The sequence below is a fragment of the Barbus barbus genome (genome assembly GCF_936440315.1).
Source record: "Barbus barbus genome assembly, chromosome: 11".
NCBI classification, from domain to species: domain Eukaryota; kingdom Metazoa; phylum Chordata; class Actinopteri; order Cypriniformes; family Cyprinidae; genus Barbus; species Barbus barbus.
Genome location: NC_136739.1, coordinates 22,667,408 through 22,687,919, shown reverse-complemented (window position 1 = coordinate 22,687,919; position 20,512 = coordinate 22,667,408). Strand labels below are relative to the sequence as shown.

At 35.9% G+C, this 20,512-nt stretch overlaps 2 protein-coding genes across 9 annotated transcripts; both read left to right on the top strand.

Moving 5' to 3' along the window:
- The first annotated feature begins 2,355 nt into the window (after positions 1–2,355).
- Positions 2,356–12,203, top strand: LOC306877261 (regulator of nonsense transcripts 3A). Of its 6 annotated transcripts, none has more exons than XM_079428916.1 (11): positions 2,356–2,544; positions 3,323–3,429; positions 3,523–3,629; positions 3,760–3,858; positions 3,993–4,103; positions 4,596–4,651; positions 4,874–5,032; positions 5,396–5,529; positions 7,015–7,303; positions 7,609–7,686; positions 8,907–9,921. In XM_079428916.1, the coding sequence occupies exons 1-11, from the start codon at positions 2,404–2,406 to the stop codon at positions 8,964–8,966; spliced, it is 1,341 nt and encodes a 446-aa protein (XP_079285042.1). In that variant the 5' UTR covers positions 2,356–2,403; the 3' UTR covers positions 8,967–9,921. The 6 variants fall into 6 exon arrangements, with proteins under 6 accessions (XP_079285042.1, XP_079285038.1, XP_079285039.1 ...); XM_079428912.1 differs by lacking the exon at positions 8,907–9,921 and adding an exon at positions 11,140–12,203 and having other exon boundaries at positions 2,364–2,544; XM_079428913.1 differs by lacking the exon at positions 8,907–9,921 and adding an exon at positions 11,140–12,203 and having other exon boundaries at positions 2,366–2,544; positions 7,018–7,303.
- A 766-nt stretch (positions 12,204–12,969) lies between these two features.
- LOC306877262 (P2Y purinoceptor 8-like) lies at positions 12,970–19,195 on the top strand. Of its 3 annotated transcripts, none has more exons than XM_079428919.1 (2): positions 12,970–13,107; positions 17,317–19,189. In XM_079428919.1, the coding sequence occupies exon 2, from the start codon at positions 17,331–17,333 to the stop codon at positions 18,351–18,353; it is 1,023 nt and encodes a 340-aa protein (XP_079285045.1). In that variant the 5' UTR covers positions 12,970–13,107; positions 17,317–17,330; the 3' UTR covers positions 18,354–19,189. The 3 variants fall into 3 exon arrangements, with proteins under 3 accessions (XP_079285045.1, XP_079285044.1, XP_079285046.1); XM_079428918.1 differs by lacking the exon at positions 12,970–13,107 and adding an exon at positions 13,312–13,649 and having other exon boundaries at positions 17,317–19,195; XM_079428920.1 differs by lacking the exon at positions 12,970–13,107 and adding an exon at positions 13,704–13,727.
- The last annotated feature ends 1,317 nt before the right edge of the window (positions 19,196–20,512 follow it).

Here is a 20,512-nt window from a genome sequence, read left to right as displayed (position 1 = left end):
TTATTTAATTTGCTGTACTCAAAGCCCCTCTCAAGGGGGCATCTGGCACCTCCTCCCTAATTGTGCATCAGGAACATCACGGGGTCTTTCAGATCGGCCCCTGAAGTAGAGCAAAAGTGTCTTTGTTTGCTGCCATTGAAATGTGCAGGCTGTGTCACTCTGGATGCTTCCCAGATGGAAGCTGGCTTGTGAGCAGCAGAATTAATCATGGGCTGCACACCATCCAAATCCAACATCACCTACTCGCATGTGCGCGTGAGTCGAGATCTGGACACCTGTTCCACATTTGTGCCCAGTTTAAAGAGCTCCGTTTCCACACCAGAGAGACCTTCACCTCAGCTCTGCATTGAGACGGCCAGCGGGAAGCAAATGTTTCTCAGGGGTAAGACACAACACCATTAAATATGGATACTGATACACTAAATAGAGGAAATAATGTAGATAGATATAAGTAAATGGATGAATAGATGTATAGTAGTCAACATTTGAAGTGGATCAAAAAGTTAATCAAAGTTGTATCAAATGTTACTTTTAGTGGTTAAATGCACTTAATATAGAGTGGGTCTGATACTTTTGCGGATTAAAAAATTATAGTAGATACTTTTCTTTAATTTCAGGTTGGTTTTGCAGATTGATGATGGATTTGCAGATGTAAATTGTGCAAGTAAATGGTTGGATAGATACTTTTAGCATAGATTAATGGGAAAATTGACCCTTTTTCAGATGTAAATAAATGAGTGGATAAGGTAATGCTTTAGCAGAAAGATAGATGGACAGATAGATAAATGGCCGGATGCCTACTTTTATAGACAGATCCCTTTTTTGTTGACAAAGTATACAGTAGTCAACATTTGAAGTGGATCAAAACCTTTCATCAAAGTTGTCCTAAAACAAAAACAATACCCATTTCTTGTTTTAGGTCAACTTTTACACTTTTTTTGATCCACTTCAAATGTTGACTACTATATATGTATGCAGATAATAAATTTGCACATAAATGAATGGACACACAGTCAAACCAAAAAGTGGGCGCAGGACACTATATTTAATTTATGTAAGTGAGTATAGCAAATAAAGAAAACAGTGAAATATTACACCCAAAAACTCTTCATACAGTGGACTACCAATAAAACTGATAAATTAATTATTCAGACACTTTAACCTGACCATGTTTTGCTTAAGTGTTTTTTCTTTAATTGCTAATGCAACATTTTTACACCACAGACTGAACAAAATTAAGCATGAATTGGTTGACCTAAATTGGTATTATGCAATGGTGCACTTGAATTTAACAGCTGAATAATTTTGGTTGATTGTAATCCATTACATACTTTTATATCAAAGTAATCTGACATTATCAAGATGAATTTGTTCTGACAGTTTAACTCTGAGTTCTTGTCATATTTTATTACCATTTTCTAAACTATAGCGAATAAACTGTGGCAATGTGAGAAATGTTGAAGGTGTCTGAATAAATGTTGGTTTGTCTGTATGCATGCGTCTTCATACAGATGGACTGACTGATATATTTGCAGATAAATAGAAAGATACAGATGGACACATTTGTTTAGATTAATAAATGAGTCGATTTATGAGTGGAGTAGATTCGCAGATAGATAGATAGATAGATAGATAGATAGATAGATAGATAGATAGATAGATAGATAGATAGATAGATAGATAGATAGATAGATAGATAGATAGATAGATAGATAGATAGATAGATAGATAGATAGATAGCCTATTTTTGTAGACGAACGGACATATAATTTTGCAGATAAATAATATAATTTTGTAGATAGACAGGGCAGGCCTACATTTTTTGACAATAAATATAATGGATATCTGTATAATTTATACTGAATGCTTTCGCAGACGGATGGATAGATATAAGTTTGCAGATAAATAAGGGAATGGAAACAGAATATATACTGTGGTCTCGTGTTTCTTGCAGTTCCTAGTCGTGACTGTTACGGTCGCTCCGTGAGTCAGTCCAGCAGCCCAGGCGTATGGAGCACAGTCAGCACCGACAGCCCGTTCGGACCGAGCTGCACCGACAGCGACTCCGAGGACGACAGCGCGGCACCCGGGACTACACGATGACAGTCATGTCCCCTCCACCTTGCTGAAATGAACAGATTTGTTTTACTTGAGTGATATATAATAAAGTGTATCTCTGTATCTAAATCTAAAGATGAACCAAATATATAATGCCCAAATAACCATATTCTATTTAGTTTTCCAATTTAAAATAACGTAGCACTGCTATAAACAAAATGCAACGAAGCGTATTCCTCTTGACATGACTAGAGAATAAGCACTAACGTGCAAGCCTCGCGGTATTTGGGTGAATTCCCGCGAGAGTTCGCGGATTTTGGACAGCGAGGAGGGCGAAATGGAGATATGAGGTCTGAAAAGGAGCAGAGGACAGGAAGCAGGGAGAGGGGCAGCGTGGAGATCCAGTTCAGGGAGTGTCAGAGGGAGCAGGACAACGTCGCGGTGAACCCAAAGCACAAGGAGGAGAAAAAGGAGATCTTCACCAAGGTAAGTGGCGCAGTTGTTTGGTGGGCTGGGAGAGTGTGATGATGATGATGATGGAGGGAACGGGATTCAGCACCATAGACAGCGAAAACGCAGGACAGCCGGACGAAACGAAGACCCCAGTGGGATCAATCATTGCATTCCTACGCAATTAACCTTTTGGATGGATTTAATAGTCCAGGCGTTGAATATTTATATGCATATAGAATTTTAGAAAAGCGCACAGTCAGTGGAGCCAGAGAGAGACATTTGAAAATGAAAATTTTTAATATATATATATATATATATATATATATATATATATATATATATATATATATATATAGCCAATGTGTATGTGTTGAATTTACTCACACTTGTGTATGACTTATATTTTTGGAACACATGGGAAATTCAAATAATGCACTGTTTTTTACCATGCATTTGCAATGAATGGGGACTTGATTTTTAATAATTAAAAATGACAAAAAGCACGATAAATCATTCCATTCCATTCATGCACAGGAATTGTGGACCCCTCAATAAAATTAGACTGTAATTACTGAAGAAATGAGAAGCGTTCACAGCCCCTCCTCAGCACTAATATTTCAGGTTTTATTTTGTATACTAGTTAGGTCTCTTTTTAACTCTTGCAGTTTTACACACACATTATGGCATGTTTGTTTTTGTTATTGCCATTTTTATTTGCAACTGTTATTTTGTAATTGTGGGTGCTGATCTTGCTTTGATGTTGATGTTTTTTTAGTGCAGTTTTCTTTATACATGCTTCTTTTTTATATAGGTTGTCATACGCCGACTGCCACCCAGTTTATCAAAAGACCAGCTCGAGGAGCATCTGAGTCCTCTTCCATCTTTTGACTATTTCGAGTTCTTCCCCGCTGATCAGAGGTATATTTGGGTTGTGTATATGAATATACTGTGATCAGGAGCACTGTCAGCGTCTTATACATGTGCATGTCTTTATATATTTATTCTCCCCAGCTTATATCCGCATCTCTTCTCAAGAGCATACATCAACTTCAAAAACCCAGAGGATATCATTATTTTCAGAGATCGCTTTGATGGCTATGTATTCATTGACAATAAAGGTAATTCATTTTTAGTTTCCCCTCAAGCTAATTATAACAGTGGTAATATAAATAGTTAATATTTAGTCTAATATATAACAAGTCCATAAAATATTTGCTTAATATGATATTTGTTTTATATTTTTTTTAGGCCAAGAGTATCCAGCTGTTGTAGAATTTGCTCCATTTCAGAAGGTATCCAAGAAAAAGTTAAAGAAGAAAGATGCTAAAGCTGGAACTATAGAAGAAGGTGTTTATATTTTTAATTTATAAAACATTATTTATAAATTTCAAGTATTTATAAAAAGTGACTTTACTAAGTAAAATATATACTGCAAAAAGCTAATACATTTGTTAAACACTTTATTTAAAATAATTTTTCAGACCCAGAATACAGGCGATTTCTGGAAAATTACTCTTGTGATGAGGAGAAATCAATGGCAAATCCAGAAACACTCCTGGGAGAGATTGAAGCTAAAACCCGAGAACTCATCGGTACTGTTTTTGAAATCGTTTAGCACTGTTAGCATTTTTGTAGACATGTATGTCCAGGACATATATTTACAGGACAATTTTGATTTTGATGATAACATTTTTGACGTTGAGAAATGCTCTTCTACTATAGAGCTGCTCAATTATGATATCAATTTGCAGGCCAGTCTGGTATGATAATTTGGGTTTATGGGAATAGAGGTTTGAGTATATGGTGAGTAACAGATGAGTAAAATATGTCTGTGGTGAACATTACTTGAACTAGAACATAACAGATGTTCTCATTTTTTGTTCTACTACATAAATAGCACACAATCATTTCTCAAATGTGAATTTTTAACCCTGTTGTGTGATTTCAAAACACATGTTGCCACAGATGTTATTTTGCTCATTAACAGAAAACCGCTCTTTAGAAATTTCAGCTCTCCGAGTATCTTCCCGTTTTCAGGACCATAAACTAAGCTCTATTTTCCCTCTGTGTGACTTTATTTGCAGCCAAAAGGACGACACCATTGCTGGAATACATCAAAAACAAGAAATTAGAGAAACAGGTAAGAACACCATCTGATTGCATGTTATAAACTATGATTTAGTACTATATATATATATATACATATATACTGCTCCGGGTGTGTGTTCACGGTGTGTGTGTGTTCACTGCTGTGTGTGTGCACTTTGGATGGGTAAATGCAGAGCACAAATTCCGAGTATGGGTCACCATACTTGGTCGTATGTCACGTCACTTTCTCTTTCATGATTCTTTTCAATTCTAGAGAATAAGAGAGGAAAAAAGAGAGGAGAGGCGAAGGAGGGAACTGGAAAAGAAGCGACAGAGGGAGGAGGAGAAGCGGAAGCGCAGAGAAGAGGAGAGACGAAAGCGAAAGGAGGCTGAAAAGCAAAAGAAGCTCTCTGAAAAGGAGATAAAGATCAAGGTATGACTTAAAACCATATAACATCCTGAAGATGACTGTGTCACAGACTTTCAGTTATTTTGGCCTTAGTTTCATGGTGATTCATTCAATCAGCACAGGTGCTTGTCATAATTTCCCTTGTTTTCCCTGTATTTACTGTACGTTGCCCTATTTTCACTTCTCATTTCTTCCAGTATTGTTGCGTTCAGCACACTATTTCACATTGCCTACTCGTATTTGGATTTGTCTACCTTATAAACCTTGTTTCACTTTAATGTTTGAACTTCATCATCTTCTGACATCGAGCATGACGGACTGTTTTCATTGTCAGTACTGTACTGAAAACCAGTCATTACATGAGATTTGCAATATTGACTTCTTTAGCTTTTGAAGAAATGTGATCGGGACGATGACGTGGACTCAGACAGACTGAAAGATAAAGGAGACAGCGGAGAGACAGAGAAGAACAGATGGGAAAAGCCGGCAGGACACACTAAGTCAAAGGATTCCAAGGATAAGTAAGTACTACCTAAAACTTGCCCTTACTTGCTATAAAAGATACAGTGGGCTTTAAAAATCTGGGGTTCAACATCTACCATTTAAAGGTTAAAGATGGACAAAATAGAAATTCTGTTTTTTGAATACATCTTAATGATTGTGAAAGATTCACCCATGCATATGTTGACCTCGAAATCAAAAATCAAATCTTAAAGGGGTCATATGATGCGATTTCAAGTTTTCCTTTCTCTTTGGAGTGTTACAAGCTGTTTGTGCATAGATAAGATCCCTGAAGTTGCAAAGACTAAAGTATCCAAAGAGATATTCTTTATAAAAGTTAAGATTTGTCCACGCCCCCCTAAAACGGCTCATTTAAACACGCCCCCACGTCAACGTCACGATGTGGGGAAATTTTCATAACACCGCCCAAATGTTTACACAAAGAAAGAAGGCGTAACTTTTATTCTCTCTGTAGTATTGTTGCTGCCACCGGCGCCATGTCGTGGAGACGCTGTTTCGTTGTGAAAGCGAAAGTACTTTGTTTGGGCTTCCAAAAGAGGACACAACTAGAAATCAGTGGCTAAACTGTATTTACAAAGCTGTTCCAGATCAGTACAACGCAAATATTCGAGTGTGTGCAGTACATTTTAGGGAGGACTAATTCCTGAACCTGGCAGGAGTAGCCTACAATGCTGGCTTGCTCAAAGACTGTTTCTATAAAGTGGGGCAATTCCAACTTTGCAAGGACAGTCTGACGCTTCTGACTCACAGCCTGTAAGTACATTTCTGCTACTGACGAGTCAAACACGAGTTTTGAGCTGTGTAGAGTAGCTCTTGTTGTTTGTCGTTTCTCCGATCACAAATGCAGATATGGTAATGTTTATGCGGCACGATAAAACGCGACGCGTAAAAAGACAGTATAAGTCATAATAATCAGTAATTATGTCCCCACTGGATGCAACAAATGCTTCGTTTGTAATGGGTTTTATTGTTTTAGTCTCGTCGGCGTTAGGAAACGCCATACACAAAATAATGTGTTTTTTGAAACTTAAACCACATAAACACATTGCATTACACCAAATACACAAAATAACGTTCTTTTTAGCAACGTCATATGACCCTTTAATCAAAATGTCGATCTTCCGGTTAAAGGACAGACTTCTCTCGTAACCCTGTCCGCTTCTTACAGTTGACTGCAATCTTGTATTCAGATCTGCAAAATCGATGGATTGAACCAAGTCCAAGTTAAGGATTTTAAGAAATGTAAAACTAAAGAGGTTATGTCTTAAAATGTAGAAGAAATGTAAATACTGCTCTGTTTCTAGGTCAGTAATCAATTCAGTTTTTGTCATTGATCATGTGAACTCTTTGCACAGATGTTCTTTCCTCTATTGAGGTACATGTTCTCAAATCACGCTGGATTTTACTTTTGGACCCCACTGTATATACATTTATTTATAAAGTCATATTCAAGTGGTTGATTTTATTAAGTGGGCTCTCCATAGTAGGAGTCAAATCGAGAGTGACAAGGAGCAGCGGGAAGGTCACGGCCGTCGCCAGAGGGACAAAGAGCATCGCGGCAGAGACGAGGAGCGCAAACGACAGAGGCATCACTACGAGTTTGACAAATTCATGCGACGCAAGGAGGAGACCAAATGGGGTAAAGGCTACTGCCAGGACAGAGCCAAGAAAGACCAACATCATGGCTATTCTTACTGCCCAGAGACCGGAGACAAACTGGGCAAGGAGGATCGGGAGGACATGGGCAGCAGGAAAGAACGGATTCGCAATAAGGTAAATAAATGCTAACAGAGTAGCGATATCTCACAGTCACAGTCCATTTGCAGCTCTGGTTCTGGTATTATGTACAGTTATTGTCATCAGTCAGTTTGTCCGGGCTATGTAGCAGATGAATCCACTTATGCATTCAATATTTACACATCTGTAGTTGATTTATACATCATTATGTCTGTGGGAAATACAATACGAATCTGCCTCACTCCAGGGGCTTTCAATGCAGCCTACACTGATGTGTTGAGGTAGTTAGCTGTAATTTGGCTGTTGGCAATATTATTGACGGAAGACAACGTGTCTCTCAGTCTGTGTTAGTGCATCAGGAGAAAAGGACTTCCCAGTCTGAGGGGCCAGACCAGATAGGAGGGGCTCTGCCAGCAAAGGTACAGCTAGTTTTTGAGCCTTTTTACCCACGGGAGGGGATGCTACACCTGCTGTTTACTGAGAGGCCACGCACCTTACAGTGCCAGGCGTGCTTGTTGACAGCAGAATGTTGCTAATGCTGTAATGGCACAGATGAGGAGTGGTTCCCAATGGAAGAAGCTTAAACAACTGAAAACTACGGCTCTGTTCCAAAATGTAGTGAGTTGCCTACATGGGCAGCATTTTAAGGCATTGTATGCTTCTTGTATGATTCCATTCAAGATGGCAGATGAGGCAGGAAAAATGTAAATTATAAATGTAGTTTTAAAATTTATAAATTAGATGCAACAAACCAGGAAAAAATATTTTAATGTGGATTTTAAGGATTTTGAAACATTTATAACGTAGAAAGGTTATTTCATGAAGTGAAGAACAAATATTTAAGATTCTGCTTTTTCAGAGAAAATAAATCTATACAAGATGGTGGATAATGCGAGAGAAATGTCAAGTAAATTATATTTAGTTAAATCAAATATTTCTTTTAAACCTGAAAATAAAATTTTAAGGACTTTAAAACATTTAAAACAAAGAACCGTTTAAAATCTAGGTCTATCTTAGTAAAATAAATCCATCCAAGACAGCGAGAGAGATTTCAGTTAAACTATATTTATCCATTAAATCTTTAGACACTATATGTATACTACTTACAGTCATGGCCAAAAATATTGGCACCCTTGGTAAATATGAACAAAGAAGGCTGTGAAAATTAATCTGCATTGTTAATCCTTTTAATCTTTTATTTAAAAAAAATCACAAACATCTAACCTTTCATTGGATAATAAGATTTTAAAATGGGAGAAATACATTATGAAATAAATGTTTTTCTCAAATACACATTGGACACAATTATTGGCACCCCTAGAAATTCTTATGAGTAATATATCTCTGAAGTATATTCCCATTAATTTTCACAATTTTGAGCACTCCATGGTGATTATGAACATGAAATTATCCAGCCATGGCTTCCTGTCTCATAGAAATATAAATAGGAGGGAAAGCAAAGACCAAATTCCCTTAATCATCCATCACAATGAGAAAACCCAAATAATATATTAATGATGTGCAGCAAAAGATAATTGAGCTTCACAAATTAGTGAAGTGGCTTTAAGAAAAGAGCCAGAGCAGTAAAAAATTCCCATTTCCACCTTCAGGGCAATAATTAAGTATTTCCAATCAACAGAAAATGTTACGAAACTGCCCGGAAGAGGATGTGTGTCTATATCGTCCTAATGCACGGTGAGAAGGAGAGTTTGAGTGGACAAAGACTCTCCAAGGACCACAGTTGGAGAATTGCAGAAAAGACTCTGGGTCAGAAAACATTAAAAAAAAATTGTCAAACAGCACCTACATCATCACCACGTTGTTCGGGAGGTTTTCAAGAAAAATTGCTCCTTGCTCATCCAAAACCAAACTCCAGCATATTCAGTTATCAGACACGACTGAAACTTCAAATGGGACTGGCTTCTATGGTCAGATAAAACAATTAACTTTTAACAATTAACAATTACAAAAATTCACTTTTTAGCAACAAACACTCAAGATGGGTTTGATGAACACAGGGATAAAATGTACCCCATGTGTAAAATGAAATATACTGCTGTATTTTTGATGTTGTGGGCCTATATTTCTGCTGGAGGTCCTGGACATCTTATTTAGACACATGGCATCATGGATTATATCAAATACCAACAGATAAAAAATCAACAAGTGACTGACTCTGTTAGAAATCTTATAATGGGCCATGTTTGGATCTTCCAACCGTACAATAATCCAAATACAAACCTCAAAAACAAAACAAAAATGGGTCACTGAGCACAAAACCAGGCTTCTGCTATGGCCATTCCAGTCTCTGACCTGAACCCTGTAGAAAATGAGTGAGGTGAACTGAAGAGAAGAAACACCGACATGGAGCTGTGAATCTGAAGGATCTGGAGTGATTCTGGATGAAGGAATGGTCTCTGATCTCTTGTCAGGTGTTCTCTAACCTCATCAGGCATTATAGGAGAACATTTAGAGCTGTTAAAATGGCAAATGGAGGTTTCAAAAAGTATTGAATAAAAGGGTGCCGTTAATTGTGTGTATTTGAGAAAAACATTTATTTCATAATATTTCCCCCCATTTTAAATTCTTATTATCCAATGAAATGTTAGATTTTGTGAATGTTTTAAATAAAAGATCAAAATGATTAACAATGCAGATTAATTTTCACAGCCTTCTTTGATCATATTTACCAAGGGTGCTGATGTTTTTGGCCATGACTGTATATAGTTAAAGATGTGGATAATTTTTTTAATCATATATAAAAATTTCATTTTTCCTAGTAAGTTTTTCATGAGGAGCACTATTTGTATTATTGCTGCCTATGTAAAGCATATGTAGAGTGTTGTCTTATGCTGCCTTCACGTGCTATCGGAAATGTCCTATTTCCCACTTATGAAGTCGCGATTACGAGCTTGTCGTATTCAAGTGCTTTAATGTCGGAAAGAATAAAATGTTAAAAGAATAAAAAGCATCCCATTGGTTGACAATCATATAAACATTCACCGCGCTATACATGCATTTTGCTGACAATTCAATTAGAATTTCTGTCAAATACATGCTTATTTTGTAAAATGTACAATATGCTTCAAATTATCGTTCACATCTAGCCTATAAATACTCTACTTTAGCGTCAAGACAAAGGGATGTAGTTGTTGTGAGAACAGCACTGACAGCAGCAATGGTTGTCCCTCCACCATATTTAACGTTTATGACCCTCCCAACTCGGAAACTCTGGTATCAAAATTATTTCCAAATTTCCCTTGAGAGGCCAGCCGTTCATGTCCAATTTACAATTAGGAAACTCGTATTTACGATAATTCCGATAGTACGTGAAGGCAGCATTAAAAGGCTGCTTTCTATGTAGACAGTAAATAGCATTTCACTTGGTTTTGGAACAGATCCTAAATGTACATAGAAAAATACATATGATCTTGCACATTGAAATGCTTACATGGATTATGTTTATACATTTAGTAAGTAGTCATTTAGCAGATGATTTTATCCAAAGTGACTTACACATATTTTCTGAAGCGATGATAGCAACAGTAGTTCGGTTACTAGCACTGAGCTTTAGCCATTATGTGTCACCCCCATCACCACCACCATAAATACAAACTTTGTTAAATGCAAAAAAAGAGCATAACAGATACAATGTAGTATAATGTTTTTGTTATGGGCTAAATGGATTTTGAGGGGCTGTCAATAGCTGGTTGTCTGCCTAACTTAAATGTGATTCAGAAGGGAAAGGAAATTGATTATTTGTATGAATAGCACTTCCTTAAGTAACCTGTCATGAGAAAAATCTGTGTTTGTGGTATGAAATATGAGTGTATTGCTTTTGTCTTTTGTGTCTTACTCATTTCACGGCACAGGACCGACCGGCAATGCAGCTGTACCAACCTGGTGCTAGAAACCGCAAGCGAATGGGCTCCGGAAACAAGACGTTTGACTTTCCACCAATCTCTCCTGAACACGGAGGAGAACATTGCTACAAGACGGTCATCGGTACAGGCTCAGAGAAGAGTGCTGACGAGTGAAAAAAAAAAAAAGCCCAAGACAGGAAGTCTACTTTCAGAAGCAAGGGTCATGCCAGTATAGAAAGAACAGTCAAGATAAACCTTGTTTTCTGTCTTTTGAGTCAGTGTGTGAGTATAGTGCATTGAAATCCCCACTTACTATTTTATACACAGTCAACAGTGTCATAAATCTAAAATGATCTGCTTCCGTACACTTATCAAGGATTCACACCACTTCATTGACAACAATACCTCAGATCAGATTTGTATGCCTTTTGTAGTGCAAGAAATGGATTCCGTTAAACAAAAGAATATAGATATATATAGATTTTACTGCAAAGAAAGCAGTATGTGTTGTGAAATCTGTATTTTAAATAGATGTAATGTAGGATAGGGAACAGAGACATATTTTTTCTTTAGGAATATAAAAATGCTACATTGTATTAATGAAACATTTAAGCATGCGACACTTAATTTGACACTTTCACACTGCAATGCCTTTGAATGATGCCTCTTTTGTCCCTGATGTATAGACATCGTGGTTGTTCTGTATTAACAAATACGTCTCACAACAGGATATAGCAAATGTCAGAGCATTGTTTAACCTGCGGGCCAAAAAGAACAAAATAGTTTGTTAAAATCGTCTTCTGTTTGGTCAAATAACATGTTTTGTGATATTTCTGAGCAGTGTGCATGTTTTTGAGAAATTGCAGTCATTCAGTGGTGGGAGACTCCATGGGGTCACATGCCTTACCTTTGATTTGCACTTAAAGATCCCGTCTGTTATTAAAATAGCCTACAGGTTTTTAGAATTATTGTTGAGTCCAACAAAAAAAACTCTGTAGAATACTTAAAAAAAGTGATACTGTATTTGATGGAATGACCATTTGTGTACAATAAAGATATATGATTATATAAAGTATTATTTGAATTTCATTATTATTTCTTATGATTTTTTTACTTTAAATATTTAAATTTGTAACTTATATTTTGTCTTTTACACTTTTATCAAATTTTACAATGTATAGGTTTTGGTTAAAATAAATGAGTTAAATTAACAAAAAGAAATTAAATGATATAAAATGACAAAATTCTATTATTCAGTATTTACACCGTAATTACAGTTTCTCTTGTGCAGCTAAATCGCAATTGAAATAATCCTAAAAAAAAAGTATATAACTTTTTCTCAGGGCTGGATTTCTTAAGATTTATCACTTTTGCTTGCAAGACAGCTCAGCAGTTGAAGTCTGCTCTTTGTGAGTCAAATCTAAACCAGAATCAGTTTGTTCTGAAAAGATAGAAATTAATGTAATTTGCAGTTTCTCATAGTACTCCTTTAGTTCCCACACTTTCAAACTGAGAAAACAAGTCATAATGTCTTCCTGTGTCTTTCGCGGCATGATTTTTACATCTAATTTTATTTCTTAGTCTGGTTTTTGCATACCTATCACCTCTGCTTTTCTTGTTCTCAGTGAAGGAGTATTGATGGAAGATGTGATAAACACATCCTACTCTCACTAATGGCAGTTATCTATAGTCAACCAGAAGTAAAAGCAAATAGCATTTCCCCTTGCTCCAATATAAAACGCTTATTTTGGGATAGAGTGTTGTTTAGTAAAATACATGAATAACCAACATAAAAGTTGAGCTCACAAAGCAAACAGGAAACAAGATCACAGGTATGACACTGATAAAACCCCCTGAATTAGTTTCTGCATTACAGTTTCCCTTCTTGTTTTTATTTTGTAAAAATCTATGAATAAAAACTTTCTATTTCTATATATCCACACAGGATTTTACAGGCCTGACCAAAGAAACACTGAGGTTTGTATTAATGCATCTGTAAGTTACCTACTAAAAATGTTTCATTTCAGTTTGATTGGGTGGGACCCATCAGAGTTCTTGGTGTTAAGAAAGGTGTGTCCCTGCATTTTACTGGTTCATGTGGCGTATTGCCTTCACCACATCCTACCACATCAATTTCACCTTAGCAGGTGTTTAAAAGTCCAATCCAACAAAACATTAAAAGACACACATCATTAATGAGAAAGAGAAGCTATGTACAACCAGCATGACATTAAAGGAACTTCCTCTGTGAATGCTGTAAATTCAGTTTTGTTTGCGAATGTCACTGAACTGATGATTATAACTTTGATGATGAAACTGTATGTGGTCTTCTTAGAACTGTTATAAACGTATGATATTTTGGAAACATGGAATATGTTGTACCTCTAAGCTTACTATATTTTGATCGAAATGAGTAGTCAGGCGGTGTACTTCCTCTCATCAAGAAGTTTCCTGAGTCTAACAGTCATGCCAGATTAACTGCCATTAAAACACAAGGGAAGTCGCACATGCTTCTTGAGGTACGTACCCAAGCTTGATATTGATTTTTATTTCCTAAATGTGCAGATATACTTTAGGAGTCGCTGCAATAGTCCTAGGTACGTCATGTGGTTTTCTCTAAAAGATTATTAGAAATTCAGATTTTAGTGAAAAGTTACATTTTGTACATGTGCTCTGCTGTTAGTTAGAACAGATGCATTGTTACCTGAACGCTTTGCTGCTCTTGTCGAGGTAGAACTGTGATGGTTCACTGAAAGGATGATCTCATACAATCTCAGTCCAAAATTACTCCAGATTTGACAAGTATTTGAAATGTTCCAACTGAATCTCCTTTTGATACAAAGGACAACAATTTAAAATTTAAAACATAGTAACACTGTTAAAAAATGTCTATGTAAGACTCAATTAAAAATTCACTGATCATATACTATCAATGTCATTTCACAACAGAGAGCTCTTTTTGTTTTGACTACTAGCAGATGAGTCATGACGGTGTAACACCCCATGAGTGATGAGAAAGTACTGTGGGATTGCAAACAGATTTTACTCTGAGCCTGTATTGTGTTTTTATTAACAGAAAACAATGGGCTTAGTTGTGAGTTACTATGAGGATTTATATTATGTGTTTATCTGGCAGTATGATGTTTCAAACTCCTAAAACTCATTTAAATTCATATAATTTAGTTGAGTTCTGTTCTTCAAACTAAAATGTTTTTGTATGTTACCTTTTACATTCTTTCTGGTTGTTGAATTTGTGTTTGATAGCTGTTTTAATATTTACATTTTGCTGACAAGTTTAGAAAAGGCGATTTAATAGCAGGTTCCATTGTGACAACTTACTCCATATAGTTTGATAACAGGCCCCTTTATTGGCAAATACGTATGTGTTAATGAACTTTGGCAATAACTGTGAGAATAAGCTTTTTGTAGTCGAGGTGGTTTGCGGTTATATGGAAACTGACTATAAGGCAAGGAAGAAAAAAAAATTCTGAGAACTATTAAATCGAGCAAATGTGGCAATGAGCTGTGGCTAGGCTGTTACCTTCACACAGGCATGGTTTACCTGCAAAAAAACATGCAAAGTTCAATGTGATAATAGGTTACAAGGTTATACATTTTGCAATTTTGAATTAGGCAGATACCAAATTCAAAATGACATGCAGTACAGTCAGGTACAGTTTGTACTTATATGAGTAGCACTGTGCAACCAGTTGTGCAATAGGAGCGCTTGCACAAAACTTGTGCTTAAAACACCCATATAAAAATACTCGTGAAGAATGGAATTGATGGGCTTCAAGTATAGCGTGTAGCTAATATTTAGCAGAAAAATCAAATAGCCAATGGCAAAAAACAAAGATTAAAAAACATTCTAGGTAATGAACAATGGTTTAGCTAAAAGGGTAGATGTTAATGTAGATGTAAATACTCACTATTATGTTGTTCTAAAGATGTATGACTTTTTTCTTCTACTGATACACTGAAAGTCAATAATGTCCAATATTGTTTGGACCCAAGCAGTCTTCAAAATATCTTCCTTAGTCCTCTGCAGAAGAACAAAAGACTTTAAACAACATGCAATGAATAAATGATTATTGAATTGAACTGAAATGAATTGGAGGTAAACTGTCCATCAACTAATAGATATCACCATATTTTCCCCAGTTGATTTACTACATTAAGAATTGCAAACATTTTTATTTGTATTACAAGTTTTCTGAATTAGAAGTTTTTCATATTTAAATATGCAAATGAGGCATTATTTAATCAATTTTTTTGTTTTATTCTGTTGACATACAGTCAATGGCTTTAACAGTGCAGATTTTGGATATCTCTTTTCATCACGCCATAAACCTGAAAATGTTCCACTTTATATTAGGTGGCCTGTGCCATCTAATATGAACATGATCTTTACTAAATATCCTAATGATTTTTGATATAAAAGAAAACTTTGACCCATACAATGTATTGTTGGCTATTGCTACAAATACACCCATGCTATATATGAACAAAATAAAAACCTTCATAAAACTGTAAAACTGTAAAAACCTTAAGAATAAGGATATATAAAACTAAGTTTTGTGTAAGTGATGCAAAAGTGGAGATTTTTGACTGACTGAAAAACTCATTTTGAGAAAACTGTCTTTATTGTAATTGAAATCTACAGACTCAAATTGATAAAAGCAACACTTAAACGTGTATTTTGGATGTTTTCTTACCACTAGTTTGAAATAACACTTTATAAAAGCCAAATAGCCCAAAATCTTAAAATAGTGTTTTGCCTGTAAAAAAAGAGAATTAATTACACTTACTTAATTTAACTGAAGAAAGTTCTTCATTTCATTTAGTTGGCTTAGACATCAACTTAACTTTATCACATTTGCCTACATATATATATATATATATATATATATATATATATATATATATATTAGCCGTACTATGTATTTTATAATTTACTAAAATTGAATTGTTTTCTCAAGTTTAAACAAGCAACACGTGTATAACAAAGAAATAAAAAAAGACTGGTGTCAGCATTGTGCGCACAAGCACTTTTCTGCGTAATGAGAACTACAAAACATTACATAAACTCTAGATGTCCAAGATAACTGAACATTAGCTAAAAAAAAAGATAAAATAATCCCTAAATTTACTTTTCTAATGCACTCCACTGGCCCTTAAACTGAACAAGATGTAGGCTTTAAGTCGCACAAAATTCAAAGAATTATAAAGCAGAAAATAAATGACTCAAGAGCGTAGGGTTGACTTTTAGACAGAGCTGGGGACACATTTTAGCCGCTAACTTTAAGTATTCAGTTTGAGTATGCAGAAAGGTGGTGTACCCATAAGTTGGCATCATGACCTCAAAAAAGGCACATCAAGTCTATGAATATCTTTTAAAGAAACAAGGACACTGTTTCAGAAAACATTATTTCACGTAAAGCATTTGAAACTACAGCCCACCCCTACAGTTGCAATCTGTGCAAGACAGCCGCACGAGATCTGTAATGACTATCAAATGTGATGCTGGCACACGCTGTGGCGTTAAAATAATTTTTCACTTCCTTTGAAAAAACACAAAAAAAGTCCCTTGCTCGAGACTATCCGCGTGAATCATTTCAGTCAACATTTATGAAACAGCTCTGAGACTTACGACTTACGGCAGTGATTTGTTGGTTATATGTGCCATCTGCATTGTGTGTACCTGCTGAAGTAGCATGTTTGGAAAGCCTAAACCTGGCCTCACACTTCCTGTTCACAGAAGTGCACCCCAATCTGTGATAGTGTGAAATAGCATCATTTTTACAGTGTTATATTTAGTCTCTCCTGTGCGACTGCAGGGAGAAGCATTCAAATATTTATATAAAATATTGAGATAAATTAAATTATGCATATGTGCTAAAACGTTCCATTCACTCTCAGAAAAAAAAAATGGTATAAAAGTTGTCACTGTAGTGGTGCCCTTTCAAAACATACTAATATGTACCATTTAAGTACTACTATATACATTTTAGGTAATAATATGTACCTTCGAGGTACTAATATGCACCCTTTAGGAGTAAATAAGGTACAAAATGTTTCTTTTGGAAGTGTCCCATCCTAGCTTTTGTACCTTTTTTCTCAGAGTGTAAAAACTATATAAATTATAATCTTTATATCAATTATGTATCACTCTGTCTCTTCAAACAGGTGGGAAAACAACCATGAATGACTCACAAAAGGACGACATCAAAATGGACAATGCCACCTTGGCCATGTTTGACAACAAACTGGCCAGTGAAATTGTGTCAGCCATCTATGTCATCGTGACCCTTGCCAACCTAAGCGGTAACGGCATCTCTCTGTATCTGTTACTAATGCGCACCTCTCCGAAAACCCCCTCCATCATCTTCATGATCAACCTCACCATCACTGACCTGATAGTGGGCACCGTGCTCCCCTTTCAGATTGTCTACCAAATGCAGGGCTACAACTGGACTTTGGGTGCAGGCATGTGCAATGTACTGACGGTGGTTTTCTATGCCAACATGTACTGCTCCATTTTATTCATGACTGCTATTAGTGCCGACCGCTACCTGGGGATTGTGAAACCAATGCGCTTCAGAGAAATGAGGAAGAGGAAAACATATGCAATTGTTGCCTGTATATTCATATGGCTGCTAGTCCTTGTGATTCTGAACCCGCTGGAACGCAAAGACCTTACATATAAAGTAAAGGAGCGCAATATCACCACATGTTTTGACGTGTTGAGGAAGGACATGCTCCCGAGCACTGCTCACTGGGCAGGCTTCCTTTTTGGCATGTTCATCATCCTCTTCCTCTGTCCGTTCATCATAACAGTGTATTGCTACATTAACATCATCTGTGTCCTGGTCAGAAAGACCAATAGTCAAAAGAAAGGCCGTGCTGTGCGGTTGGCGTGCATCGTTCTGTTCGTGTTCATTTTTTGTTTTGCTCCCAATAACATATTACTTTTGGCCCACTCAATCGCAAGGCTGTTCTACAACAAGTCTTTCTATATCTACTATAAACTGACTCTATCTCTTAGCTGCGTTAATAGTTGCATAGATCCATTTATTTATTATTTTGCATCGAAAGAGTTTCGTCGGAAGCTGAGGCAAATGCTGAGGTTGCAGACTCTCAGTACTGGAGAGACGCAAATGATTGAGGGTCATAGAGAAAGCATTTTCTCTCGACGTACAATGTGCGATACAAATGAAGACTGAGAAAATTTTTAACATTTCTTTTGTTGTTTCAACATGACTTTTAGTTTCTGCTATTTTTATTTTAGAGGAGGGGGAAATGTCATAATCATAGGCATGATTCAGTGGCTACATGAGCATTGTTAAATGAGTCAGAGCACAAGCGCTAACAGCTAGGTCACAGCTCAAACACAATTCCTAGTGTTTTTCGTTAAAAATAATAATGTATTTGTAAATGCAAGCTCAAAGACAGGACCACTTCCTATATTGTGTTTTCTTGTTATTGTTTTGTAGCATTTAGCATTTGTTCTGTTTTGATTTCCTGGCTGAGCAGCTGAGGAAAAGCTCGTTGCTCACATGCATTCAGGCCGCGTGATGTTGTGTAGCCTACTTTTTTTTGGTATCAAACAACCAAGTTCCTACTCACTGAAACTTTGACATATTTGTTTGATGTGTGGTTAGACTTAGCAGTGACTTCAGTAACATCTGATTTGACTGAAAAGTACAAAGACTTAATGTGGCAGCTATTTTAGATGTATTGCTAACCTGTGAATTATTTTTATACTGTAAAATATGCAGTTATTGTTTAGTTAGAACTCATTTTCTTTTCTATGAACCAAACTGTTTTAATATTTATTTTACTTAAGCTGTTTATAATGTGCCTGTATTATTACATTGATACATATTTGTTTTTATTGCTGGATATTATTCTTCTGTAGCAACAAAATATACAAAATCATATAGGGGCATTTATTTTGTTAATTTGTTATGTTCATTTTAATAAATACATCTGAACATATTGATTTTGATTTTTGATCTTATTATTACGTATGGCCTATTCAACAAAATAAATGTTACAGCCAGCTAATTCTTTTGTTGTTGTTGTTGTTGTTAGGCTATTTGAAACTAAACCACAGACATGTCACAGCGAGGTTAAGATTTTTTTTTCAGTTCCTTTGAATCTGAGAGCTATGGCACATCAAGCGAAGTACTGTGCAAAGTACATGTTCTGAACAAATGGAATTTTTAAAAAGTAAAGAAATAATCATAATCAGTGCATGAAATAAAATAGCTTCCAGGAAATGGATGTAAGTGGTCTCAGACCAATGTGAAGTATACAACTGAATGCTGAAGAAATGGCCAGTGCAATGCACAAAAAGGAAATAAAGCAGTTTGCAAATGCCACTTCAAAGTGCACTACGACAAGTTATGTTATGGTTTAAGTGAGTAAGAGAGAGAGAGAAAAAATAGAGCCCTTTCTATAACGGATGCATTTTTCAATTTGTAATGGAGTGATTTGCAGAGTGGGGTATACACACATATAGTACTGTATATAAATATAAGTGCTGTATGTTGGTAAATGTATAAAACCATATAAATGATCTGGATTATGATTACTAAAAACGTAAAAATAAAGTGTTTTTCTCAAATTGATAGCTGGGCTAAAATGACATGAGTTGCTCACCTAAAGTGATACCAATCCTCCAAACGAAAGACAAACTTTAAAACAAAAGATATAAAACATTTCTTAAAATAGTTTTTAAGGTTTCTTATAAACCTTCTCATTACAGGAATACTCATTTATGGATATTTTTATAGAAATTTTTATACAGTGGGTATTCCCCAATGACTCAACATATTCATTGATATGATACAGCTTACCACTAAAATTGAAGCAAATCTTTTAATATTTCTAAGTAGGGTGACCATAAATCCTCTTTTCCCTTGCTGGGATTTTCTAAATCACCTATTTAGGTTTTGGCTTTGTTTTCTTGTTGTTTTTATACTTGATGGAGATAATGGGGAATCTCCTCAACCACCACCAATGTGCAGCATCCACCTGGATGAAAAGTAGTTTGACCAATAGTATGCATTGCACATACAAGAAGGTGGGATCTACAGAGAACAGTCAAGGCAATGTAAATACATGTACATATAATATACGTATAATGTATTAGGACTGTAGAGAGGCCATCAGTACGAAAACAAATCCAAACCCCCAATTCTGAAATCTCTGTCAGGACATGTCTGGGAAGCAGTGGACATGGTCACCCTATTACTGTCATATTTGTATGGCCCTACGCATTCTAATTTCAGTTTGTAGAAGGCATCCATATAACATTACATCCGTACATTAGGCAATTTAGAAATCTGAGCCAGGGAATGTTGAGTCATAAATAAAA